Source organism: Simochromis diagramma, unplaced genomic scaffold (genome assembly GCF_900408965.1).
Source record: "Simochromis diagramma unplaced genomic scaffold, fSimDia1.1 OVJJ01000302.1, whole genome shotgun sequence".
Classification (NCBI taxonomy): domain Eukaryota; kingdom Metazoa; phylum Chordata; class Actinopteri; order Cichliformes; family Cichlidae; genus Simochromis; species Simochromis diagramma.
In genome coordinates, this window is record NW_024386792.1 from 6,797,894 (window position 1) to 6,822,734 (window position 24,841).

At 38.2% G+C, this 24,841-nt stretch overlaps 4 protein-coding genes and 1 long non-coding RNA gene across 8 annotated transcripts in view; 3 read left to right on the forward strand and 2 right to left on the reverse strand.

Moving 5' to 3' along the window:
* Positions 1-24,841, reverse strand: part of LOC120728860 (ecto-ADP-ribosyltransferase 5-like) — a 66,006-nt gene that overhangs the window by 29,860 nt on the left and 11,305 nt on the right. The window lies entirely within an intron of this gene.
* On the forward strand, positions 125-1,284 carry LOC120728865. The gene is made up of 3 exons (XR_005694794.1): positions 125-269; positions 1,008-1,055; positions 1,171-1,284. It is a non-coding gene; the product is annotated as an uncharacterized LOC120728865 (long non-coding RNA).
* LOC120728862 (ecto-ADP-ribosyltransferase 5-like) lies at positions 2,019-3,425 on the forward strand. The gene is made up of 4 exons (XM_040024109.1): positions 2,019-2,063; positions 2,166-2,261; positions 2,350-3,068; positions 3,304-3,425. Exons 1-4 carry the CDS (start codon positions 2,034-2,036, stop codon positions 3,371-3,373), a joined length of 915 nt encoding a protein of 304 aa, XP_039880043.1. The 5' UTR covers positions 2,019-2,033; the 3' UTR covers positions 3,374-3,425.
* Positions 5,932-10,598, forward strand: cldnd1b (claudin domain containing 1b). Its single transcript, XM_040024110.1, has 5 exons — positions 5,932-6,059; positions 6,362-6,816; positions 7,129-7,230; positions 7,457-7,594; positions 9,210-10,598. Exons 2-5 carry the CDS (start codon positions 6,591-6,593, stop codon positions 9,428-9,430), a joined length of 687 nt encoding a protein of 228 aa, XP_039880044.1. The 5' UTR covers positions 5,932-6,059; positions 6,362-6,590; the 3' UTR covers positions 9,431-10,598.
* LOC120728861 (N-acyl-aromatic-L-amino acid amidohydrolase (carboxylate-forming) B-like) lies at positions 10,836-19,897 on the reverse strand. Of its 4 annotated transcripts, none has more exons than XM_040024107.1 (9): positions 19,748-19,897; positions 19,223-19,365; positions 18,985-19,086; positions 15,937-16,163; positions 15,592-15,784; positions 13,836-13,929; positions 13,650-13,757; positions 12,734-12,846; positions 10,836-12,358 (listed from the first exon to the last, which is right to left on the reverse strand). In XM_040024107.1, the coding sequence occupies exons 4-9, from the start codon at positions 16,161-16,163 to the stop codon at positions 12,167-12,169; spliced, it is 927 nt and encodes a 308-aa protein (XP_039880041.1). In that variant the 5' UTR covers positions 18,985-19,086; positions 19,223-19,365; positions 19,748-19,897; the 3' UTR covers positions 10,836-12,166. The 4 variants fall into 4 exon arrangements, with proteins under 4 accessions (XP_039880041.1, XP_039880039.1, XP_039880042.1 ...); XM_040024105.1 differs by having other exon boundaries at positions 19,163-19,365; XM_040024108.1 differs by lacking the exon at positions 19,748-19,897 and having other exon boundaries at positions 19,163-19,432.

Consider the following 24,841-nt stretch of genomic DNA (forward strand, 5'->3'; position numbering starts at 1 on the left):
TTCACCTTAGCTCATTCAAACTATGAAGAGCCAAACAATTATTATGATCTGTATGAGGACATCATTTTAAATATCAAATCTTGTTTCTTTGTCAGCCTGGAAGAACACACTTGCACTAAAGCAGGGGATACATTTCTCTTATCTCCAGCAGAGGTTTTCACTGTGGATGGCGTAAATAGCAAAACTGTGGAGGATGGTGAAGAATATGTTGAGATTGTTTTGAAACATTCAGGACTGAAAAGCTCACACAACTGTTTTATCTTTCCGAGGTAAGACACATATTATCTCAATTAAAATCAGAATCAGAAAGGGGTTTATTGCCAAATGTTGAGCAGGTTTACAACATTAGGAAATTGCTGCGGTGCTTCAGTGCAAACATAGTGTCATAAAGATATAAAAATAAGAATAAGAATTAAAAGTGCTACGTAGAAAGATATGTGCATGAGATATACATGAGATATATACATGAGAATAAGAATTAAATGAAATATTTTGTAGGTTCATTTCCCAAACATTAAGCTTTGAAGCGCTTAAATAATTTTCATTGTGGTGTTAAACACACAAAGGAGATACAAACATTTAACTTGTCCAAAGTACATATAAGAAAAATACTTCACAAGCCACACAAGAAAATTGTAAAATATACCTATTTGTCTCAATAGGCATTTAATTATTTTTTAAAAAATGTAGCTGAACACTTCTAACAAGCGGGGAAAATAATTGGTGTTGTATAAAACAGCCTGTTGCTCCGTTACAGGATGGAACAAATGCTGTAAATACAAAGTAATGACTGGATTATACTCGAGGTTTTGATAAACTTAAAGATTTCCCAGCTGGAAAGCATGAGGTGACATAAAAAGTGAAAAAACCCAAACAGGATTATGAAACCCTGGTAGTGTTTTGGATGTGGTTTGAATAGTTTGGCCTGATAATGCTGACAGCATTAGTAAACGAACGCACACATCAGCACATTTCGCTTAAAGTATTATATTCTGCTTATAATTCAGGGTCTCAGGAGAACTGGAACCTTTCACAGCTGTCACAGAGAGAGATAGGTAAATTATTATTATTACAGTTTTATTTCCATATCTACAGGCCGGACAAGTGGCAGAAAATGGATGGATGGCTGTTACAATAATCTCTTTCTCTACTTTGTTTCCATGTCTTCAGGTCTCCTCCAGCTGCTGTCTCCACCCTGTGGCTTGCGTCAGTGCTTGCGGCCTTATCTTTGTTTTCTTTAACTATCAATGAACTGTGACTGTGATAGAAAAACTGAAATTTTCTATCCATAAAACTAAATTCAACATCAATTTCTTTATTGAACTTTCTCTCAACATTAGTGAACTTCTTCACTTTTTACATATTCCTCAGTGACGATTTTTCAGGGAGCGGATTTTTACGATAAACATGCCGTCAGTGTGTTTCCTGAGTTAGTGATTATCTTCCTGCTTCTAAAGAAACCACACCTTGATGTATCTTTCCATTTCTCTGACAAATAAAGAGCATATAAAATGTAAAATGCTTTGCAATGAATTTAATCTTATCACACAGACATTTCAGACATCAGTAAGTTTTTTTTTTCTTATGTTACATTTGAAAACATATTACATCGCTGGTCCAGCAGCAGGGCGATAACTACTGTCTAAATGTAACACTCATCATTAAGCTACACATCAATGAAATAAAAGCTGATTGCGCACACACACACACACATTTGCTGTAAAGGCTAAATGTTATTTATATTCATCTGTGAGGCTCCAGTTCATTTTTTATAAAGTCTGCATTGAAGAGGTACTGAGGTATTTGCCCCCATGAGCTATACTGAAGCCATGCTAGATCAGAGATATAAAGATAATTTATGGTCGAGCTTAAAGGGGCTAAACCTGAACCAGCTTACAGGAACACAGTAATGTTCCTCACTAAAGCAGAAAGCAGAAAAAGTTACTTTCTTACACAGGAAAGACTAAAGGGCTGCGCTGTATGATAACTTGTTCCAGTTCCTCAAACCCTCGCTTTCGCTTTCCTGCAGTTTGATGGGCCCCTTGCTGTTCTCCCTGCTTCAGGTAAGTTTTTAGTCTTTTCAGTCTTTTAGATTTTGTCACTTCCAAGTTTCTGGACCATGTAAAGTGTTACCGAACTTTCTCTATCCATATTTGATGTTTCAGGGCTGTCTTGCACTCTGTAGAACACAAAGAGGCCAAAAAATGGAGAACAGAAGAAAAGTGCTTGCTGCAATAATTTTCACAGCTGCCTGCAGCAAAGTAAGAATCGTGATTCAAACAAATATTAGAAAGTAAGAAAAATTATAAATTTAAAAATGGGTTTTTAAATGTGATATATCAATTAAAGGTGGCCACAAAGGATACAAGATTACTGGATGTCCAAGAGACCACAGATGTTGTAGATGACCAGTACAAAGGATGTCGCAAAGAGGCCATGAAGAAGTTCATCGAGTCAGACGTGTTAAAACAAGAACTAAGCAGCAGTGAAGGATTTCAGAAAGCGTGGAATAAAAGTAACGAATGTTCAAAACACATCCCTCAAGGAAGAAAAGAGCATAGTGCTGCACTTTCAGTCTATCTTAAAGGAGACCGGCCTTTCATAAACACACTGAACAAAGCAATAGAGACAATGGGTGGAAATGTTAGCATCTATGAAAACCACTTCAACTTCAAGTCTCTTCATTTCCTGCTGATGGACTCCATGAGGCTGCTGAAGCCAAAGGAGTGCAAGAACTTTTATGTTTTTCGAGATGGTCAAAACCAACCACAGAAAGGCTCCACAGTGAGATTTACAAGTTTCACTTTAGCTTATTCAGACTATGAAGCGCTAAAGAGACCTAAACATGTCAATGAGAGTACTATTTTACATCTCACTTCTTGCTTCTTTGTCAACCTGAAAGACTATGTGTGCGGTCAAGAACAGGATGAAATACTCTTATCTCCAGCAGAAGTTTTCACTGTGGAACAAGTGAAAACAAAAACTACATCGGATGGTAACGAATACCTTGAGATTGTTTTGAAACAGTCGGGACTGAAAAGCTCACACAACTGTTACATGTTTTCACGGTAAGATTCATATTCTCTCAATTAAAGTGAATTTTTTTGTATATTCATTCTTCAAATATTAAGCTTGGAACTGTTAGTTGAACTAGTATTTAAATATTTAAAGGAGATACAAACATGTCACATGTGCCAATTCGATAATAAAAATATAATAAAAATACTTCACACAAAAAAAAGTAAATTATTATTATTATTAGTAGTAATAATCTGTCTCTCTGCTTTGCTTCCATGTCTTCAGGTCTCCTCAAGCTGTTGTCTCCACCTTGTGGCTTGTATTAGTGTTTGCAGCCTTATCCTTATCTGTTTAGTAAAAACAGTTATTGTTTTCTACAATATTGCTTTGCTTATTTGTGTAATTGTTTTGCATAGTTTATATGGCAGAATGTGGTATCTGTGAAATATAATCAAATATTGTTTCCTGGTTCTGTTGTATTATGAAGTCATGTGATTGTATGTCAACAATGGTGATTGGATGTCTAAAGATAAAAGTGAAAGAGGGGAGATGCAAATGGGTAAATGAGTATGAAAAGCGAGCTTTTCTCCTGTTAAATTGCTCTAATAAAATATCCAGCATTCAAAAAGTCTAAATTGTGGACATTCTTTTTTTTTTTTTTTTTTTAAAGTAAAGATAAGTAAAGTAGGATACCGGACCTGCAAGGCTACCTAGGGCCAGATACTTTATCAGAGTAGGCAGGATAGATAGGCAGAACTGGGTGAATACTTTCACCCTTTGGCTCCATCCTAGCTCTGCACTGCCTTCTGGGTAGTATCGATGGGATCAGAGACTAGACTTTTTAAACAGAGAGCCAGTCCAGATTTTAAGTACTGGGTTCCACAGATCAACACAATGATGTGACAGACAGATAACATCATACAGAAAATAATTACTTCAAGTTATTACTGCTAAAGGTGGCTTATTTGTTTTTGCATGTAATTGTGCCCAAATATCAGTAAAATAAATACCATTGGTAAAGTTCCACATATACTGAGTATTAAAGAATCTGCTCTCACTGGTTAGTTGAAATAATTTTTAGTTCAAACCTCTCACAGGATCACATCGTTTTTTTGTTTACACAAATAAGCTCACTAGTTTCAAGTTACTAAACAAAACAACTAGGATATAAACTTTGTACAATTTGTTGCAAATATTCAGACTTTTGGTGTTTTAAGAAAACATTTTAAACTCTCAGAAAGCATTAATGTAAAAATATAATGTGTTAGATATAACCCGATAAAAAATGATGCCTTTTATTGGGTCTCTGTGCAGCTTGATGTGAAGGGTCACGTTTAATCTTTAGGAGAAGGCATTATGTGTCATTCCTGTTAGAAGTTCATAAAGACACCACCACTACATGTTAGAGTGCAAACTTAATCTTCAGCCAGGTAACTTAAAGCAGTTTGGTAAAGCAGGAAAAATATCTCCCATGAGGCTCCTTGCTTGTTATCAGGCTGCTTGTCCCAGGCTGCACACATGTGGTTTGATGTAGCCTGTTTTAAATGATAGCCCTCCTTGAGACAAACACCTTGGACTTTTCGACTGATTTTACCTCTTTTGCCACCAGGGATCTGGAGTCCCATGAAAAATATATCACTTTCGACCCCGCCACTTTAATACTGCAAACATGGATCAATTTTCTGTTTAGAAAGAAGATGAGAAGATGTTTAGAAGATTGATGAGATATGTGTTATCCATTTATAGTGTTATTAGATTTTCTTTTTACATTGACTGGTACATATGTGTATAGTTTTTGGTAAGTAAATTTAAATTCTCATCTATTAAATGGTGTAAAAGAAAAGAAAAACTTGTATTTTTATATAAAGTATTGGCAAATATAACTTAAATAATCATTTGGATATTAATTTTCTAACAAAGTCTAGCAAAATAAAATATGTTTCTGATTTGAGACCTAGTGAAGCTCAAATAGCTTTTAAACTGATTTAGCTTACTGAAAGATCTCACCACCTGCAACAGTCACAGTGTGCAAAATATATGCAGTTGCACTTACACTGCTCTTTTTATGTGGCTTATAATGACAATGTATTATTATTACAAAAGACAACTCCCCTACTTTAGGTATCAGTGGGGCTGGCTCATGTCAGGACTATGGGATTGGGAACAGCTAAGACTGAGCCAGTGGTTTGGTCTGGCAGCAGGTCAGATGATGGAGGAAAAAGTGATTTACTATTCATATGTACAAAGGGTCTGCCAGCACCAGTTACATGTTGGGTTAAATAACACACAAACACATTATTTTCTGTTCAGCATGTTGAAGCATGCTAACTAAGACTAGAAAAGGTTTTGTGTGTGTGTTAAAGTTTTTTAGGAGTAAAATTGAGGTTTTACCAACTGCATACATATCTGTGACTATTCCTGAACCTAAACAGTTTGTGTCAAGGCAGTGTTGGTTGGGAGCACCTTGAGATGACTGTTCTTGTGACTTGGTGCCATACAAATCACATTTAATTGAACTAAGCATAAATTGAATAGTGTCTGGTCTCCTATATGTGATGCAATATCTACCACAACCACGACAATTAAAAGATTACATTTATAAATAAGTGTAGTTTCAAATGTATTATGTAATATTTATAATTGTTATAGTTTGTAGGCACTTCGCTTGGTTATGGTTTCTACATTCAGTTTCCAACGCTCTCTTGCGTTAGTCTGATTCATTCATAATTAAAACATATTTTATACTATGAATTATGATTTTTTTTTTAAAATTATGTCTGAATCTGGCTGATTACTATTAAAGCGTCACCCTTTCCACAGATATCGCGACAATACTGTTATTGCGAACTCTTTTACCTGGGATTATCATCAGATTTCGCGACACCTCTCCTCCGAAGCAGAAGGTGGCCATAATGCACAAACTCATTCCATCAAACGAAGAAGAAAAAACAGGCGAAGAAGAAGGCGGTGGTCAGCTACAAATTGATAGAGCAGAGAAGATAAGATAAGGCTATAACTGGAAGGTTTTGGCCAATAATGAGGTAAAAAAAAGAGCTCGAGTGAAATCTGTAACGTTCAGGTGTCTGTTAAATAACTCGATAATGTCGCACTCTGCTGCAAGAAGCTATGTTTAGCGTTAGCTGGCAAGTAGGATGCTAACTTCCTGACAATAACACTTTGTTATTGTTAGCAATGTGAAGCAGAGTTAACGTTAATAACATTAATTATGGGTACAAAGCAGTTATGATCACTAATTACAGGCTAATTAAGCTACAAACGACGCTAACCACCTCGTATTGCGTACTTGTTGCTTATGTATTTTTTATGTTGGATTCCTCGGCAGGCTGTGAACGCTTCTGTGGACCTAATCGAAACTGCAGCAAACATGCAGCTTAACTGAAGAAAGCACAATGCTCGGATACTGTGACACTTCCAGTGCCTACTGACCACATGCCGTGGAGCCAAAGCAACAAGCCGACAACTAATTGTTAGCCTTCCATCTCAGGAAGCCAAACCTCATTTGACACTGCAGACTGTGTTTGTTCTCCTAAGGAGCTGTCTTCTTCTCTACCATGGTGGATAACCGGTACGCCACAGCTCTGGTTATCGGCTCCGTGCTGAGCCTGCTGGCCACGGTGTACCTCTCCGTGGCTGTGGGGACTCAGCACTGGTATGAGTACAATACCCCAGAAGTTAATAATACAACGCACAGCGAACCCGTATTCCCCAACGGCACTCGGGCACTATGGTGGAGGTGTATCCTGGTAGCCAGCCCCTCATACTGGTTCAAATCTCCAGGTATTACTCACAGTGGCACACCTGTTCAGCGTCCTCACTGACCAATACTTTGTTTGATGATAGTGCTGCCTTCTAAATTTAAGAAGAAAATCTGGAACAAGATTTGTCTGTTAAACTCCATTTTTAACTTTAAGGAATTTTATTTAGATTAATTCTGCACATTGATTTACGTCACTGACTGTTCTGCACTCAGCATTGGTTTAACCAGTGCACTTGATTGTTATAATGCCCAGTCCCGTGTTAAATGCTTTACATTGTTAATTAATGAGAAGACTTAGTTGGATTTGTGTTCTCTGACTTTTTTGGCTTTAGATCGGAAGATGGAAACCCGCTGCTCAAGCTTTAGTCTTTCTGATCAGTTAGGTACAAAGTATAAACCTGGAAATGAGGAAGAAGAAGACCTGCTAAGAACATGTGAGTGTATCCTTACTCTCCCTCAATCTATCCAGGGAGACCTGTAGTTCATAAAATATGTTTTTTTTTTTTTTTTTTTTTCCATTTTACTGAGCGATTCTTACATTTTTTTTTAACCCATCTTGGTCACATCTGCTCCCTTCACTGTCTTTACTCGCACATCATTTGTTAAACATTAGAAATTATTGACAGAGTTTGAGTTTAACCTGTAATGATTGTTGTGCAGACTTGTGGAGGTGCCAGTTTCTGCTGCCCTTGGTGTCTCTGGCGCTGGTGTTCCTCAGTGTCCTCGTTGGGGTCTGTGCCTGCTTGTGCCGCAGCTTTACCCCGACCTTCTGTGTGGGAGTGCTCCATCTTCTTGCAGGTGAAAGAAACACACACATTTATGAGCATAAAAACTATAATATCTTGCATTTTTCTGAACTGACAGTTTAATTTCTTACTATTTTTACTGCATGAGTAATGTTGACAAAAACTAGTGGCACAATCAGTTCTAGGTCAAGCAGACTGAATGGTTGGTCCTTATCTGCTGCTGAATGTCATTTGCACAGCTGGACTTGCAGCTACTGGCATGCAGTTTTGAACTTACAAGTTACAGGTGCATTCAATACAATTAGTGTCTCTTTGATCAGGCAACAAAAAGTGATTAAAAGGTGATTTCCAAATGCCCTTTATACACATGACTCCACATGACTTTGAGACAGTGTTTTAACTGACCATAGTGAGAAACCTTTAATGTTTCACTGCATCCAGTTTAAAGTTTTAGAGTTGGAGCTATAGGGTAGAAATAAACACAGAGCAGCAAGTGTTAATATCCTCTTTTCCCCACCATATTGTTACATTTACGTCCCTGTTACCCGTTTCTCTGATAACATCTCCGATTGATTCAGCCAATCCATTTTGAAGAGGAGTCCAATGATGCGTCAAATGACCTTTTTTATGTGAGAACCTGAAGCACAAAGCCCGGTTGAACAAAGATGGTCAATGCCCACCAGTGTGATACCTATTATCTCTGAGTGGACCTTTAACTTTTGTGAAGCTAGCTTACACAAAGTAATCCTGGCTATGAACATACTTGGTAGTACACCCCTCTGTAGTGACTTTCGGCTTCAGCTGTGCATGGCTTACTAGGGCTATAGATACCCAGAACCCTATAAAATTCTACACCATAACGTACAGCTTAACCTGATGTGCACCTTCCTAGAAATGTAACTACACGCCTGGTTCACACAGCCTGCAACCACTGTGATTGTCCTGTTTAGTGCCATCGATTCCTCCTGTGACTTTCCAGCTACTTATTTACTTAATTTATCAGTGCGAGAAAAACAATCATAGCATCGGTATGATTGTCAGCAAGTTCCTGGAGGGAGTTTGTTGAAACTATTGGAATTGACATGAGGGAAGAAGTGGAAAAAGTTGAGGGACAAATATGTTTGCCCCATAAAAAACTGACCATAATAAAGAGTGGGGACCCGGGAGGGGAAAAAAAGTCTCAGAATTCTGTTTGTTTTGATCTTGGCCGGCAGTGCGTGTAAAACCCTCGGACACGACCACACGGCAATTAACAAATAATGCACTTGCCCCGGGATAAATGTCAGCACCAATGTCAGCCAGGTTACATCGTAGTCTCTACAAAGATTCACAACAGAAGTCAAAATGTATGCAAATCATCCAAAACCAGCGGTGCTTATTCCTGAGGCTTTGAGACTGACGACCTTTGAGGGTCCCCAGAACCCACTTTGAAAACCACTGCACAGAACATTTGTTCAACAAAAACCTTCCCTCTGCTTTCATTCATTTACTTTGGTCTTAGCCAGAGTACAATGAAGGTGGAGTTCATCTGCTAGATTTGTTTCTGCTTTGCATTAGAAGCTTAGTCCTTTTTTCTTTTTTTTTTTTTTTAAAGATCCAAATGACCACAAACATAAATGTTTACATGATCTCATCCCGTTCCTTCATCGCTGCTTTTGACTCCTCAGGTCTGTGTTCTCTGGGCACCGTCTGCTGTTTCCTGGCCGGGGTGGATTTGGTCCACCAGAATTTCCCTCTGCCTGATGGGGTGGAGGGCACTTTGGGCTGGTCTCTTTACCTTGCCCTCATATCCTTCCCTCTGCAGATGATGGCAGCTGCTCTGTTCCTGTGGGCGGCCAAAAGTCACCGCAAAAATTACACTCGCATGACCGCTTACAGGGTAGCGTAAAAGAGAGACTGACAATCATACAGTTTAAGACAGCTTACGGGTTTCATTACATCCTCAGAAAATGGTTTCCTGTTAGGAGAGGATGTAACTAGGATAAAGGGTGCTTTTCACTTCATCTGTAACAGAATTTTCATACTTAAAAAAAGGAAAAAAGAAAACTAATTTACAGTATCTCAGACCTGTAGAAAGGAGTGTTGGTTTAATACCATTTGAGTTATTTAACCAGTGCTTTTTCTTGCATTTCTAACCTGTGTTTTACCCAAAGCATGTTCTTAATGGTTTTAATCTTTAAGGGTTGCAGATCACTTACTATTTCTGGTGTTAACCATGTTTTTTTGTGCATTATTTTATTGCCTTCTTTTTGGTTGCCATTTTCTTCTGAAGCTGCTCACCACATTGCCCTTAACTTCACACCTGGAGTTATCCAGGACATGGTAGCTTTCTCTGTGCATGAAAAAATATTAAACAAGAGTTTATTTTATTTGTTTTACGTTTTTTTTTTTTCCTGCAGTTCTGTTTTTGCATAATTTAAAATATCCAGCCTGTGCATGCCTTTTTATCATCGTCTGTGGTGATTGTTCATTTCAGCCTGTGGTATTTTCTAAGTGTCATCACAAATGTGACCACTCATCTGTTGCCTGTTTCTAGATGTATTAATTTAGTTAGTTTGAATATTTAAAAAGACAAACAAAAAAGCTAAAGTGATGCCACACAAACCTGTGACCTTAAGCCCCAAATGATCTGCTATACTGCCATTTTACACAGGGTTTGCTGCTCAACACCACCTAAATGTTTGCAGGCTGGAGTTTAAGTCGGTTCTCCCATCCTTTCAAACAGTTACTTGTCTGACTGCTTTGGTAAGCTTTCAGATGTTTACTGTTGATACAGTATGTCAGCGTTTCAGTGTGACTTTTTAAAATAACAATCAAATTTTCCAAAAAGTTCAAATCCTCTTGAATCTGTGACCACTTACACATTTTTGTGTGTATAAAAGTCCAAAATGAGCAATATGTCAGCACTGAACAAAACAAACTGTAATGTTTTGTGTCAGAATGATTTGTTACATGTCTGACGTGTATACACTCTGGCTTTTTGTAAATGTTTTTATGTATCCAGAAGCACACTGTACTGATTATGTCTTAATAAATTTGGCATTTGCTGACTTTTATCTTTGTTTCATGTAATCCCTTTTAACCTCCTAGGACCCGGTGTTCACATATGTGGACATCACATTTTGGGTTGTCTAGACCAAAATACTAAATTTTGCTCTACAAGGGCCTGATATCCACTTACGAGGACATACTGCCACTGTTCTATCGAAATTTAAAATGAATGACCTCTTATGTGGATCTAATTTTTCTCAGAAACAAAAATCAGGTAAAAGGAAAAAAAAAAAGATCAGGTAATTCTGTTTTTACATTCATCAGATCCCAATCAGCAAACAGAAATTAAAAATGCATGCCATGAAAGAGTTTGGGTCTTAGGAGGTTAAAGGAGACGAGTAAAGATGATGAGTTCTTACTTACAAGCTTACAATGTCTTGTCTTGTCTTACACATCTTCAGGAAGAACAATGGCAATTTGATATATTTTGTGAAAACAACAAAAGAAAATTTGAAAAAGAAAAATGCACTCCTATAGAGTGTGAAAAAGAAGGGTTTTTCAAGATCCAATTGATCTCAGGTCAGCAGGCAGCTTGCTCCAAAGAACAGGACCTACAGCTAATCCTGCAGTGTCAGATTTTAGTGTAAGTAGTTAAAAAAGTGTTTGCACATTTGGAACTGATTGTAGAAATATTTAAGATATTGCTGATGATCTGAGAGGTGTCGGTCATCTGTTTCGTCCACAGTTGACAAGAATCACTTCTCATCCCAGAGTTTTAGTCAGATTTCACTCAAAGTTGCACACCGTGACCACTTAATGGGTCTTCATCTGAACTGTGCTCAAGGTCAAAGTAAAATTCTTTGTTTTATGGGCTTTTTTGATCATTACTTTAAAACAAAGGCTTCTCAATTGCAGCTGTGCACTGTGTTAAGAACCACTTACTACATGCTTGTATTATACAATTAACTTTATTTATAACAAGTTTTCCTTAACACAGTTATAAACTGTCTGTTGAAAGATTTAAAAACGTGTGTAAGGAATACAGAGACAACTGAAATCATCAAAGTCTTTTTTAAGCACAGTAGATAAATATGATAGATTTCTTTTGCATCTTTCATTGATCATTTCATCACTCACAGTGTAACGTTAGGACAAACCAATGCTGTAAAGTGTACTTGATAAACACACTGGAGCATGTAGTTGCTCTGACCGATGAGCATATTCCTGCTGATAATTGAGCTGATCCATTTATTTTATGTAAATCCAAATCAAATACACAATGCTAAGAAGATTATAGTTAAAATTCATTCATGTTCATTTATTCAGTCATTCATTCAAAAAGGATTTCTGCACGTTAAATTTAGCTTTAAAAAACATAAAATGCGTGGACTTCAACTCTAGAGCCTGTGCAACACACCACTCAGATAAAGCTCGAATAAGCTTCATTTTACATATTAACAGAGGGAGTAGCAGAGCTCCTGTACTGCACTGGAGGATGGAGTTATGTTTTAGACACCTTATATTTGTCAGTCATGACATCACGTTTGTTCATTTGCATATTTCAAATGATCAGAATAATTCTCATTTCCTACTTTATTATAATTTAAAATTGGGATATTTAAATTTAGCACTCTCAGCCTGTCACTTTTATGGGTGGGAGTGTCAACTTTATCTTTCGAGCTAAATGAAAAGCGATCTTCTTCTCGTAGTAGGCGCACTCATTGACAAAGAAAGGGTAGAGGTCTTCATCATCATACTTCACTGTCTCCCCGGAAAATGACATGAATATCGGATTGCCCCGCTGCAGAAGTTTGAAGTCATTATCCTGGAGAAAGACATGCAAATACGACATTTACTGCTTGACAGTCTTTGAATTCATGAATGTAAATGTTCAGATGAAACCAGGTTAGGAAGGCTTGTTTAAGGCCAAACTTTTAGACAACCTCTCAAGGATACTTGAGGGTGTGAGGGATTCTGCCAAAGGACTCAGTATTTATTTTGTGGACACTGGACATGTCTAATGGGCAGGAGACCCGAGGATAAGGATAAGCTAGACGGATAGACTGGAGAGGTTTTAGGTCTCTCAGCTAGCTTGGAAGCACCTAGGTGCTTCTAAAACTGCTGCAACTGTGGCCTAGACTCAGATAATGAAAAGTGTGAAAGCTTAGACTATAAAACGTGCACCCATCTTGTACTGTACCTGTAACTGGGAGTGTATGGCAGCAGTGATTTCCCCAGTCACTGGATTCCTCGGGTAATCTATGCTTTTCACCAAGGTGTATGCTTCCACTTCACCCCCTTCAAATGTGCTTCCTGATGAGGATAAAAGTTGCAGAGTTAATGGAGTCATTTCACAAAGAGCTATGGTTTGATTTTGCCACTGTAGGTCCACCTGATGTTGTTGTTTGCCATTGCATAATTGTTCACGGTTAACCCCACTGTCTGATTTACTGATTTGTGATGACTTAAAGCTTCTCCCTCTGAAAATGAGGGAACTGTGTTGAAAAACGACTGTAATACCTCAAAAGTTAATGCAATGCTTTTGATGAACTTCTTCAATAAAAGTAAAAAGTCTGCACTTTATTCATGTGATGACTGTTTGAACCAACTGTTGTAGCATACAGCAGCAAAATGACAAAAAACACGTGTCATTAACCAAATATTTATATATAACAAATTGCAGAGGCCACTTTAGTCCCTGCTCCCATTGAAACATCAGGTGAGGTGAAGCTCCAGCCACAGGATGTATTCTATAATTAATTGGTTAATTACACAGTACATTACACATGTGGGGAAGCATATGCATCAGATATGTTTCACCTCGTTATTTTGTTTGTTTGTGTAATGGGAAACATTCTTGTTTATTCTCATATTTAGATTTGTGACCTGGTGTAGCCTGCTCAACTATGTTATCTGCTGACTATATGAATCTCTGTGTGATACGTGTTAGCTCTCCTGCATGCAGCAATTAAAAGCTTGGCCACAGCTGAAGATATTGCCATGGCAATTGTAAAAAAATGCAGCTAACTGAACAACTGCAGACTACAAAATTATTTAAATAAATATTTAAACCAAAGCTTATAAGAAGGGGCATTTTAAAAGCGGTAGCATCTTACCAGAATTAAATTCCTGAAGCCAACTGAATATATGATCCACTGCCTCTTTCACCATGTTATGGATATCTGCTCTGACCACACCATTGGGCTGTGGGCCGGCCTCTATTGCTGCAAAGAACAAGGGGAACAATCATCTAAATATTTAATAAGCTCAGCTTTGCAAAAGATGCACACAGACACACTTACCAAAGCCATGCTTGCCGACTGATTCTAAAGAATAAGCCTCAGCGATCGGTATGTCCAGCTGGATTGCTCTAACTTCCACAGAAGCCATTTTACTCTGAAAATCAAATATGTTTATTGTCGACTGCACACTGTGCTTAGGTACGATAGGCTGAGCTTTAAAATAAACTACATGTTTATCCCGGATTTTGATTATAGCTTTATAACCTGATTTTATTGAGTTAAGAACATAATTGCATGAGTGATGTACAAGCAACACAGACATACTTTTAATTTTTTTGATTGGAAAATACTACTACCCAGTAGAAACATTAAAACAAAGACTAAGAAAAATTCCTCAGACAGTTTAGTTAAAATTGGTGCTTGAAGACAACACATTATACAGCTTAATGGGGTTAACTTTGGTGTTTGGGAGGATTACTGACAGGATTGTATTTGTATCTGTTATTGTCTGTGCTATTAATGACATGATAACACATGGCAACAATACACATTTAGGCGCGTAGAGATGTCAAGTTCAAATTGAGCATCAGAATAGGGAAGTGACTTTGAATATATTATGGTTGTTGGCGCCAGACAGGCTTATCTGAATATTTCAGAAACTGCTGATCTAGTGAGAATTTCTCATACAGTCATCTCTAAGGTTTACAGAGAATGGCCTGAACGAGAGAAAATATCCAGTGAGCAGCATTTTACTGGATGGAAATGTCTTGTTGATGCTAGAGGTCAGCAGAGAATAACCAGACTTCTTCAATTTGACAAGATGGCTACAGTTACCCAAATAACTATGTGTTACAACCAAGGTATGCAGAACAGCATCTCTGCAGTGTGGTCTTCTGCTGCCATCAGCTAAGACTGGAAAACTGCGGCTATAATTCATATGGGTTTACCAAAATTGCACAACAGAAGATTTAAAAAAATGTTGTCTGGTCTGATGAGTCTTGATTTCTGATGCAACATATTGATAGTAGGGTCAGACTTTGGTTCAAACAACATAAAGGCATGGATCCACCTTGCCTTGTGTCAAAGTTTCAGAAAGTTATAAAAAGGTTTTCTTGGGACACTTTGGGCGCTTTGTTACCGACTGAGCATTTAACCCTAGTAATTTTGCTAATCAGGTCCAAACCTTTATGACCACAATGTACACATCTACTGATAGTTACTTCCAACTGGATAACACATCATGTCACAAAACTCAAATAATCTCAAACGGTCTTCTTGTATTTAAATGGCTTCAGTCACCAGATCCCAGTCCAACAGAACACCTAAGAACATTACCTACATCTTTGAGAAATGTTTCCCGCACTTTGTTGAAACCGTGCCACAAAGAATCAAGCCAATTCTGGAAGTAAAAGCCCAACTCAGTACAGGTGACTAGTGCCCAATAAAGTGGCCAGTTAGTGCCTTAACTAGTGGTATGGGAATGAACTGAGGATTCATCAGAATTTCTGAATTACTTTGGTGATTAACATAAATAATAGGTCCAAGTTTTCAATCATCCATTACTGAAGAAGGTAAGCACTGTTTCTATTATTTATTTGTTTTATTTGCATTCTTGCTTTTGAAAACAGCTACTGCTATCTCACCATACCATCACTGCGAAGATTAACCCGACTTTTAGCAAAATTTAAGTTATTTGAACTTGAAGATATGAGACCTCTAGTAGTTCACAGTTTATGCATATTTTCTTTATCAGAAACATTATAGATGCAAATTCCAAGTGCATGACTCGAAATATCTGTTTGTAGTACTCTTGTACCTGTAGGTACTTGAGAATGTGCAGGGTGAACCAGTCTATGGAGTAAAAGATGAAGCAGAGGCCCATGTTGGAAGTGGTGTTGTGGATGTCTATGATCAGGTCCATGGCCTCTTTGCTTCCTTTGGGCCCAATTTGAGCATTCAGCTCCTGAGCTCGCCTCAGTTCATAGGGGGATGAATCTGTTACAGGGGAACTAGAATCGGGAAAATAAAACAAAGATGTCTCTCACACATGGCAGATTTGAAAAGTTTTACTTCGCTCTCACAGTGTAGCGCAGTTAGCCAAAACCTTTAAAACTTCATTACCTACATAAAGCTTTGACGTCAGTTTCGTTTTTGAACTTACTTTAGCAAGGCTTCTGTGAAACAGCGGTTAAGGTCGGTTTCTACGTATCTCCTGCAAATCTCCACAGCCCGTGGGTTTGACAGGACAGTGGAGACAGAAACAGATCCAATTTTATCTATCTTCTCTTTCTGCAAATGTCTCACCATGTAAACCCCTGTCATCTCATTTCCATGAGTGCCACCACAAACGGCAACCCTGGACAGCGGTGGGAAAGACACAGACTCCATCTGTTTCCACGAGAAAAAAAAGAGGGTGCTAGGTTAATGTTGGATTCTCTTTTTCTGTTGTATAAACAAACAAACAAACCAAAAAAAAAGTACCGATGATGTCCTGGCAGTCATTCATTGACTAAAGGGAGTGTAACCTTTGAGCTTTTTGAGGTGCAGCTTAAGGAAAGCTAGAACACAATCAAGGTGTTCCTAGTGGAACAAATGATGAATTCAGGTTCACCTCCAACAAAAAAATAAATAAATAACAGCAAAAATATACATGTAAAGATTGAAACTCAAACACATATATATATATATATATATATATATATATATATATATATATATATATATATATATACATACATACATACAGATATATATATATACATACATATATGTATGTATATTTTAAATACTAATATTTGCCCGAAGTCTGTCAAGATATGAGAGTTTCTGGTAACACTTGTTAATGATTTCTTTGCGTGCCGCGCACACACACACACACACACACACACACACACACACACACACACACACACACACACACACACACACACACACACCACCCTCCAGGAGATCAGAGTCAGAAAGTCCAACAAATCTAACTCATTTATGATTGTATACAAAATACACTTCTCATAAAATTAGGGCAAACACTTAATTCTTACAGTGTAAAACAAACTTCAGGAGTATGCAGCTGCCCCTTTAAGGAGAATGAACCACCATGAATCCAGTTTTACTGCTTTGGGGGGAAAGCAGACAATAGGTGCACTGGAGAGGCAACTCTCCAAAAGACAGTTTTCCAATTGATGGCTCTCTCCTTTACCATTTATAGGTAAATCAGTTTATAATAATAAAAAAAATAAAATATTTAGCAGCATAAGTGATAAATAGGTGACAACACTCAGTTCATAGGAAACTACAGTTTTACTTCCCTTGCTCTGGCTTGTTTAAGAGAACAGAAGTTGGGACACTGAACCATTTATAAATCTTCCCTGAGGCAGTTTGTTGTTTATACTTTGGTCACCTTTTACAGTTTTTTACAGACGCTAGGACACATTTCCCAATACTTAGGTCACTTTTGCAAAACACTTCACACAATCCTCCTAACTGACCGTCAGCTTGGCAAAGCAGTTCATTTCACATTCAAAATGCACTACAACTACCAAAACACTTTATTCAGGTCTCAAATAAACTCATTCTTCCAGAACACTAGCAAAGGTTGACAGCCGACAAACACACTTTGTCACCCACAAAACAATGACCTAAAAAACACTAACAACATGTAGCATTACACAGTGTTTTCTTGTGTAAAACAAGGACACATCTCTGTTTATAATTTCAATATATGTTACTGGAATGAATCAGACATCATGCAGAATTCGTTAATATTTGTTTATGTATTTTTATTTTTTTGCACTAAGTAATCCCAAAATACAAGAATTTGTATACACACCATCCACTGATACACATACAATAGTAATGCTATTCTACTCGGTCTCCTCCATTTGGCCACAGGTTCTCATCCACATCACATCTTATGTCATCTAGGGCAATACACCTAGGAAAGAACCTTCTGGCATGCCAGAATTGAAGGAGTTGAAAAATTGAAGGAGTAACACCTGTGTAGATGTTCATCTACAATGAGAATAAGCTGTGGCTGGTTAAACTGCATTTTTAGATTTAAAATATGTTTCAATAAAATATTGCTGTTGCATTTTGCTGTCTTTTCAAGTTTTGCATTGTGTTATTGTTTTGGCCATAAGTTTAACAGTTTTGAAAACAGTATGTAAGCACATGCAAAATGTCCTGTCCGTACAAAGATTTTTGGCAGTTGTTGTGTCTGAGTGAGAAGATAATTCATGAAATTTGAGAGATGTAGTCATTGAATGCATTTTGTGCCAAAACAATGATAACTGGTCCTCAGTTTAGCCCACATAGACTTCTGTTGTGCTCACTGTGTGAGGAGTTTTGCAAACGTGACCTAAGTATTGAGAAATGTGTCCTAGCGTCTGTAAAAAACTGTAAGCTAACAGGCCTTACCGCCTTTGTTTCCTTTTCACCAGGAATACTATTTTAAGAGTTCAGAAGTACAAATAGAGCTGATGAAACAAATCTTGCTATCGAAAAACCTGAAATAAACACTCTGTCAACCAGAAAGGTTTTAGGTGGCGGTCCTTTGAAACCACCTTTCCTAACACTGCTCACTCGTCCAATGTCCACACTGGGAACCACAAGGGATCCCACATCTGCTGATAGAGGCCCCATTTTATTGAGGGAAAGTCAGATACTGCCCTCAGGTGAAGCTTTTTATAACTTTCTGTTCAACTGTACATTAAAATATTAAATACATACTTTGCATTTCAATTCTTATCAAAAATAAATATTAAAAGTGACTATTTCACATCATTATCTATATTAGTTTTAGAGATCCTGGCATCTGTTGCTATAGTAAGTGGGGATACAGCACAAGGCCACACCTACTCTTTATGATATTTATGCCATCTCAATGCTGCAGTGTCATTATACTCATTATACTCCAGGTTTTGGATCACAGATATGATCCCAGCTGAAGAACTGGATCTGCTATTTACAATGTAAGTGATGGCAGAAACATAAATAGGAGCACACTGTGCTGTCATACACTCATATTACAATGTGACTGTAAGCACTAGTAAGTGCATAGTTACATCTACTACAACAGCAACAGCAGTAAAAGAGAAAAATAAAGTAGTAAAATCTGAGAAACTGGTTTTTAAGGCTTTGGCAGCTTGCCTCTGTCAATACAGCCAATAAAATAAGCATAAAACGACATTGAATTGACTCCACGTCTTACCTTTCACGTCAAAATTCAGCCTTGTTTAGCATTCACTGGATTCATCAACCTTTGAACCCAGAGGGGAAGTTGTGTCGGGGCAGAAGTGTGCTATTTCATAACCTAAAAAAAACAAACACTTTTCAGCCCACAGCAGCTGCTTAGCTATTCACAATTCACACAGTACAAACCAACCCACATGCAAGTACAGACTGCTTCGATTGACTGCGCCCGCCTTCAAGCTTCCTTATGTTTGTACCTTCTTACAGCGGCCCTCCTCTATCTGTTTCTTCAGCTCAAATTTCATTTTTGTGATGTAACAGGAAGTCACTCTGTTGTTTTCTGCTAAACCAGCAGGAGCCGCTCTCATTGCTCTTTGGCCTGTGGTGCAACTTTGAGGTGCTGCAACAACAACAACAAGTAAATGGCACATAAGATGTTTCACTTCAGAGGAACCCAAACCTCGGCAGATGCTTTATTGCAGCTGTATCAAAACACTCCAAGCATTTCCACCACCACTGCTAACTATAAATAAATATATATATCTGATAATTTATTAGTAAACAAACAGTAAAAGCATGGGTGCTTTTGGGAAAAAGTCTGCTTAATTTTTTAGTTTATTGCCTAAAGAAAGGTGAAGCAGTCTAAAGTGATATAGGTAGGATTTAATTACAGTAGTTTTCTAGCAGCAGCAGTTCTTGGACATCTATTTCATCAATATCATACGAATCATTCAAATGAATGAATCTAGTTGATGAATCTGTAATCTAAAAATGTTAATTACCTCACAACTTTGCAATCTTTCTACTCCATACCACCGTCCGTTTTCTCACACCCTGCAACTCTCGAAAGAAGACCTAAGCTCCATTTAGACATGTAATCCTCTTTGATCCGTCGCTTGATGATAAGCTGCTTCCTCTCACTCGTTCACTCTGTCGCTCTCTCTTTCTCGTTCTCCGCCTCTGTCTGTCAGTTCAATTCAATTCACTTGATTTTATCTTTTGCTTTTACCCCGCAGGCTTTGCTGGCTAATGGTGCTCTGGTTTCCTGTATTTATGAAGATATTTCTTCCTTTTTTCCTTGTTTTTATGTTGTTGGTTGTTTTTGGTTGTGTGAATGTGTGCTTTCTTTTTTAATTTTTATATCTATTTGTCAGGAAGTAGCTCACAAAGTGGCTCCATTGAATAGTGGTTTACTCATTTTTCTAATATTGTGGCTCAAGAGTTGGGAGTTCGCCTTGTAATCGGAAGGTTGACGGTTCGAGCCCCGGCTTGAACAGTCTCGGTCGTTGTGTCCTTGGGCAAGACGCTTCACCCGTTGCCTACTGGTGGTGGTCAGAGGGCCCGGTGGCGCCAATGTCCGGCAGCCTCGCCTCTGTCAGTGCGCCCCAGGGTGGCTGTGGCTACAATGTAGCTTGCCATCACCAGTGTGTGAATGTGTGTGTGAATGGGTGGATGACAGGTTGTGTAAAGCGCTTTGGGGTCCTTAGGGACTAGAAAAGCGCTATACAGATACATATATGTATACAAATACATTTAATAAGTGAAAGATCCCTGGTTTGATTCCAGGAGCAGACACAAGTCTCTTTGGGTCAGGAAGGGCATCTGGAAAACAAATAAATAAAATAAAATATGCAGAACTACCTGTCTTGTTGATAAGAAAACAGCTGAAAGAAGATCTATATGTCTAAATTAGACACACCATATTAAGGTATGTTCTGTGGTAAAACTGTGTATCACACTGAACACAGAATACAATAAATAAAAACTTCCAGTTGGATGTATTCATTCTTTCTTGGGGTTTTAAACACTAAATTAAGCTCCAGTTTCAGACTCTCAACACTGGGCTGAAAGCCTGCTCTTGACTCCTGTGAAATCTGGCAAACACAGCCTGTACTTTGGTGTCTGCAACTGTCCCATCACATGACATTTTGTGGAGACGCAAACTAAAACTAAAGCTGGAGAGTCACCTTACATGTAGATGAGCAAATGCAAGTCAATATGGGAGTGATCTAAACATGGCTGGAAGTGTTGCCAGAAGTACAAAATGTATATTTAAATCAGCTAAGTGAATAAATAGTAATGTTGCTCTTGTTGCTACCAATGAGGCCTTGCCCTTTAGGACCCTGTGTATGGTGCAGGTCCTTTGAGCTCTAGCCTCTGTGAAGTGCATGCTGACAATGCTTCAACAATAATAAACCAGGCATTGTGTAGATATGCATAGATATTAAAGCAAAAGCTTTTCAAATGTTGTACAGTGTGTTTGCTGTTTTAAAGTAAAGGAGATATAGGCCAAATTCATGCTGTGTCAGTGTCTCTGAAAAAGAAGACACTTCAGATTTGGTCCAAAGGGCAAAAGTTAATCTCTGATGAACGAGGTCAGAATAAAAATTAACAATATTACTTTCCAAGAACACTAAAAGTTTTTTCTCTTAACTTAAAGTAAATAATTAAACTCTCTTCTAAACTAGGGTATTTTCAACAACAAACATGGGTAACATTGTTCACAGTGACAAAAAACTAGGCTGGAATAGTGTGGTTTGGAAAAAAATGCACATGTGCTGCCCGACTCATTGTTAGCTATATTAGCATAAAGTTAAAAACACAAAACAAAAAACAAACACGAACGACTGAGCAATATTCATCCATTAATTAACAGAGTCAAACGCAGATCTTGGGTTCACCCTCTCACACCGCATTACCATACTCAGTCACCTTTGTAGTTACCTAACTTATATAACAGATGTTTTAAATCTTTTTTAACATACTGCGGTGCTAAATGAGGCCTGTACGTTGGCCTGTCAGTAGTTTACACGCGCTACGTTGCTGAATCTTTCAGTTACTAGTTTCGCGCTTCTGACGTGGCAAGGGTGGAGTACACTGACAAAAGGACCAGACCATCATGTGTGACAGCAGGGGGGTGGTGTTTATTTCACCTCTGGCTGTTAAATGTTTTGATTTGTGAGTATAATGTTGTGTCTCACTTAATTAGGTCAGTTTGTTCATACCTCGTTTTGACAGCTGTATTTTACCTCCAGGTCAGCTGGATACACTTATGCATTTCGAAATGCTTCCTTGACCTTGAGTAGTACATTCTTACTACTTACAGGCTCTTCTTTGCTCTTTTGTATTTCTGGCATGATTTTATGATTGAGGGAGGGCGAACTGAAACCATTTTTTAAATACTGAGCCTGTTCATAATATCAGCTGATATGAATATATAAAAATAAGAAAATCATATTTTACGTTTTGGTTTTGACACAGTTACCTTTACACTGAAAAAAAAAAAAAGATAGCTTACTGTTGCTACTAAATAACAAATGTAAAGTATCTAAATGGCACTCTGAGGATTCAGGCTAACCAGGCATACATTGTTAGTGTGCTATCCAGTTTCAAGCTGTCTAGCATGTGAGAAGCACATGCTTCTCTAACTTGTGCTTTTCAGATGTTATAAACAATACATGCGATATATATCCAACTATGACCTAATTTAGAAGAACACCATTCAAAATATCTTTAACTGAACAAAAAACGACTCCTCCTTTTTCCTTGCAACTGTCCTCTAGTCCTCCACATTGTCTCACTGACTCTGGCTAAATAAAATCATGAATAAACTATTAAAAAGACAAGTGTATCTGGAGGACTCTTGAAATCTGTGTTTGTAAAATCCTGCTTTGTGCTCTGCCAGTGCTGCGTGTTGCATTATTCACTTGAGGTTGTCTAATGTTAATAACAAATCAGTTATTTGATGTGTTGCCACGCAGACATCAGCGTCACAATTATAATGCCCAGTAAGTGTTTTGTTTTTCTCCTGCTGTGTATGACTGCAATTACCTCAAAAAGCGCCTCGAGCAATCTTGCTTTTATGAGCTCTTCAGTGACGTGGGTTGTTTGATGTTTCCATATTCACTTGTTTTCAATATGTATTTATTGAAAGGCTGCACTCTGCTGGATTTTATAATAGAGGCTGTGGGCCATTTTAAGCTGTGCACACTGTGAAAAGACCAAAAGAAGGTCAGAAAGTCTGTTTCCTCTCAGCAAGAACTCATTACCCAGAGGCCACCTCTTCTGGGCCACTCCCTCTTTAAAATGTCAGTGTTCGAAATTGTTGTAAACACGCCCTTACTCCCATACTAAAAAGGTCAGGAGCTATTTAGTAACAGCTGATAGTATCATTAGCTGTAACCTAAACTTTCACCCTCTTTTTGCTTTGAATAATTCAGGCATCAGTTATTTAGTAGGGGGCGGCAGTGGGGGGGTATGGATGTGTCTTCTTGTCAAGTGTCTGATCTCTGTGTGAAGTTTGATCAATGAAAAGCAAATCAAGTCAGAATAGGCCGGAAGTCTGACCCTGTGAGAATGAGTAAACTTTTAGTACACAAAGTAAGTTTTTATTAACAAATGCAACGTTTGGGTTTAATAACAGTTTGACCTTAATCATTGTGATGTACCAAAGTAAAATTAAAACAATTGCTGTTTTAATCTACTGTCATGAAGAAGCTCAGAGACAGAAAGTAGATCTTTTATAGAGGTGTTCATAAATTAGTCCTACATCCAAAAAAGATTGGATTTCACCTTAATCTGAAACAAGAAATACTCACAAAAATGAGTACACCCCTCACATTTTTGTAAATATTTTGTTGTATCTTTTCATGGGACAACATTAAAGATATGACACTTTAACACAATGTAAAGTAGTCAGTGTACAGCTTGTATAACAGTGTAAATTCACTGCCCCCTCTAAATAACTCAACATACAGCCATCATTGCCTAAACCGCTGGCAACAAAAGTGAGTACACTCCTAGGTGAAAACGTCCAATTAGTGCCCGATTAGCCATTTTCGATTCTAGTGTCATGTGACTCGTTAGTATTACAAGGTCTGAGGTGCAAATGGGGAGAAGGTGTGTTTTATTTGGTGTAATTGCTCTCACACTCTCTCATATTGGTCACTGGAAGTTTAACACAGCACATCATGGCAAAGAATTCTCAGAGGATCTGAAATTTTTTTTACTCTACATAAAGATGGTCTAGGCTATAAGAAGATTGCCAACACCCTGAAACTGAGCTGCAGTACAGTAGTCAACACCATAACGCAGGTTAACAGGACAGGTTCCACTCAGGACAAACCTCACCATAGTTAATCAAAGAAGTTGAGTGCACATGCTCAGCGTCATATCCAGAGGTTGTCTTTTAAAAATAGATGTAGGGGTGCTGCAAGCATTGCTGAAAAGGTTGAAGGTGTGGAGGGTCGGCCTGTCAGTGCTCAGACCATGCGCCACACTACATCAAACTGGTCTGCATGGCTGTCATCCTAGAAGGAAGCCTCTTCTAAAGATAATGCACAAGAAATCCTGCAAACAGTTTGCTGAAGAGAAGCAGACTAAGGACATGGATTACCTGTGGCCTGATGAGACCAGGGCAAACTTATTTGGTTCAGATGGTGTTATGGGTGTGTGGCAGGTGAGGAGTACAAAGACAAGCATTTCTTGTCTATAGTCAAGCATGGTAGAGGGATGCCATTGTTTGGGGCTGCATGATTGCTGCTGGCACTGGGGAGCTACAGTTAATTGAGGGAACCATAAATGCCAACATGTACAGTGACATACTGAAGCAGAGCACAATCCCCTCCCTTCAGAAACTGGGTCGCAGGACAGTATTCCAACATGATAACAACCTCAAACACACCTCTAAAAAGACCAGTGCCTTGCTAAATAAACTGAGGGTAAAGGTACTTGACTGGCCAAGCATGTCTCCAGACTTAAACCCTATTGAGCATCTGTGGGGCATCCTCAAATGGAAGGTGAAGGAGGGCAAGGTCTCTAACATTCACCGGCTCCATGATATCATCATGGAGGAGTGGAAGAGGATTCCAGTGGCA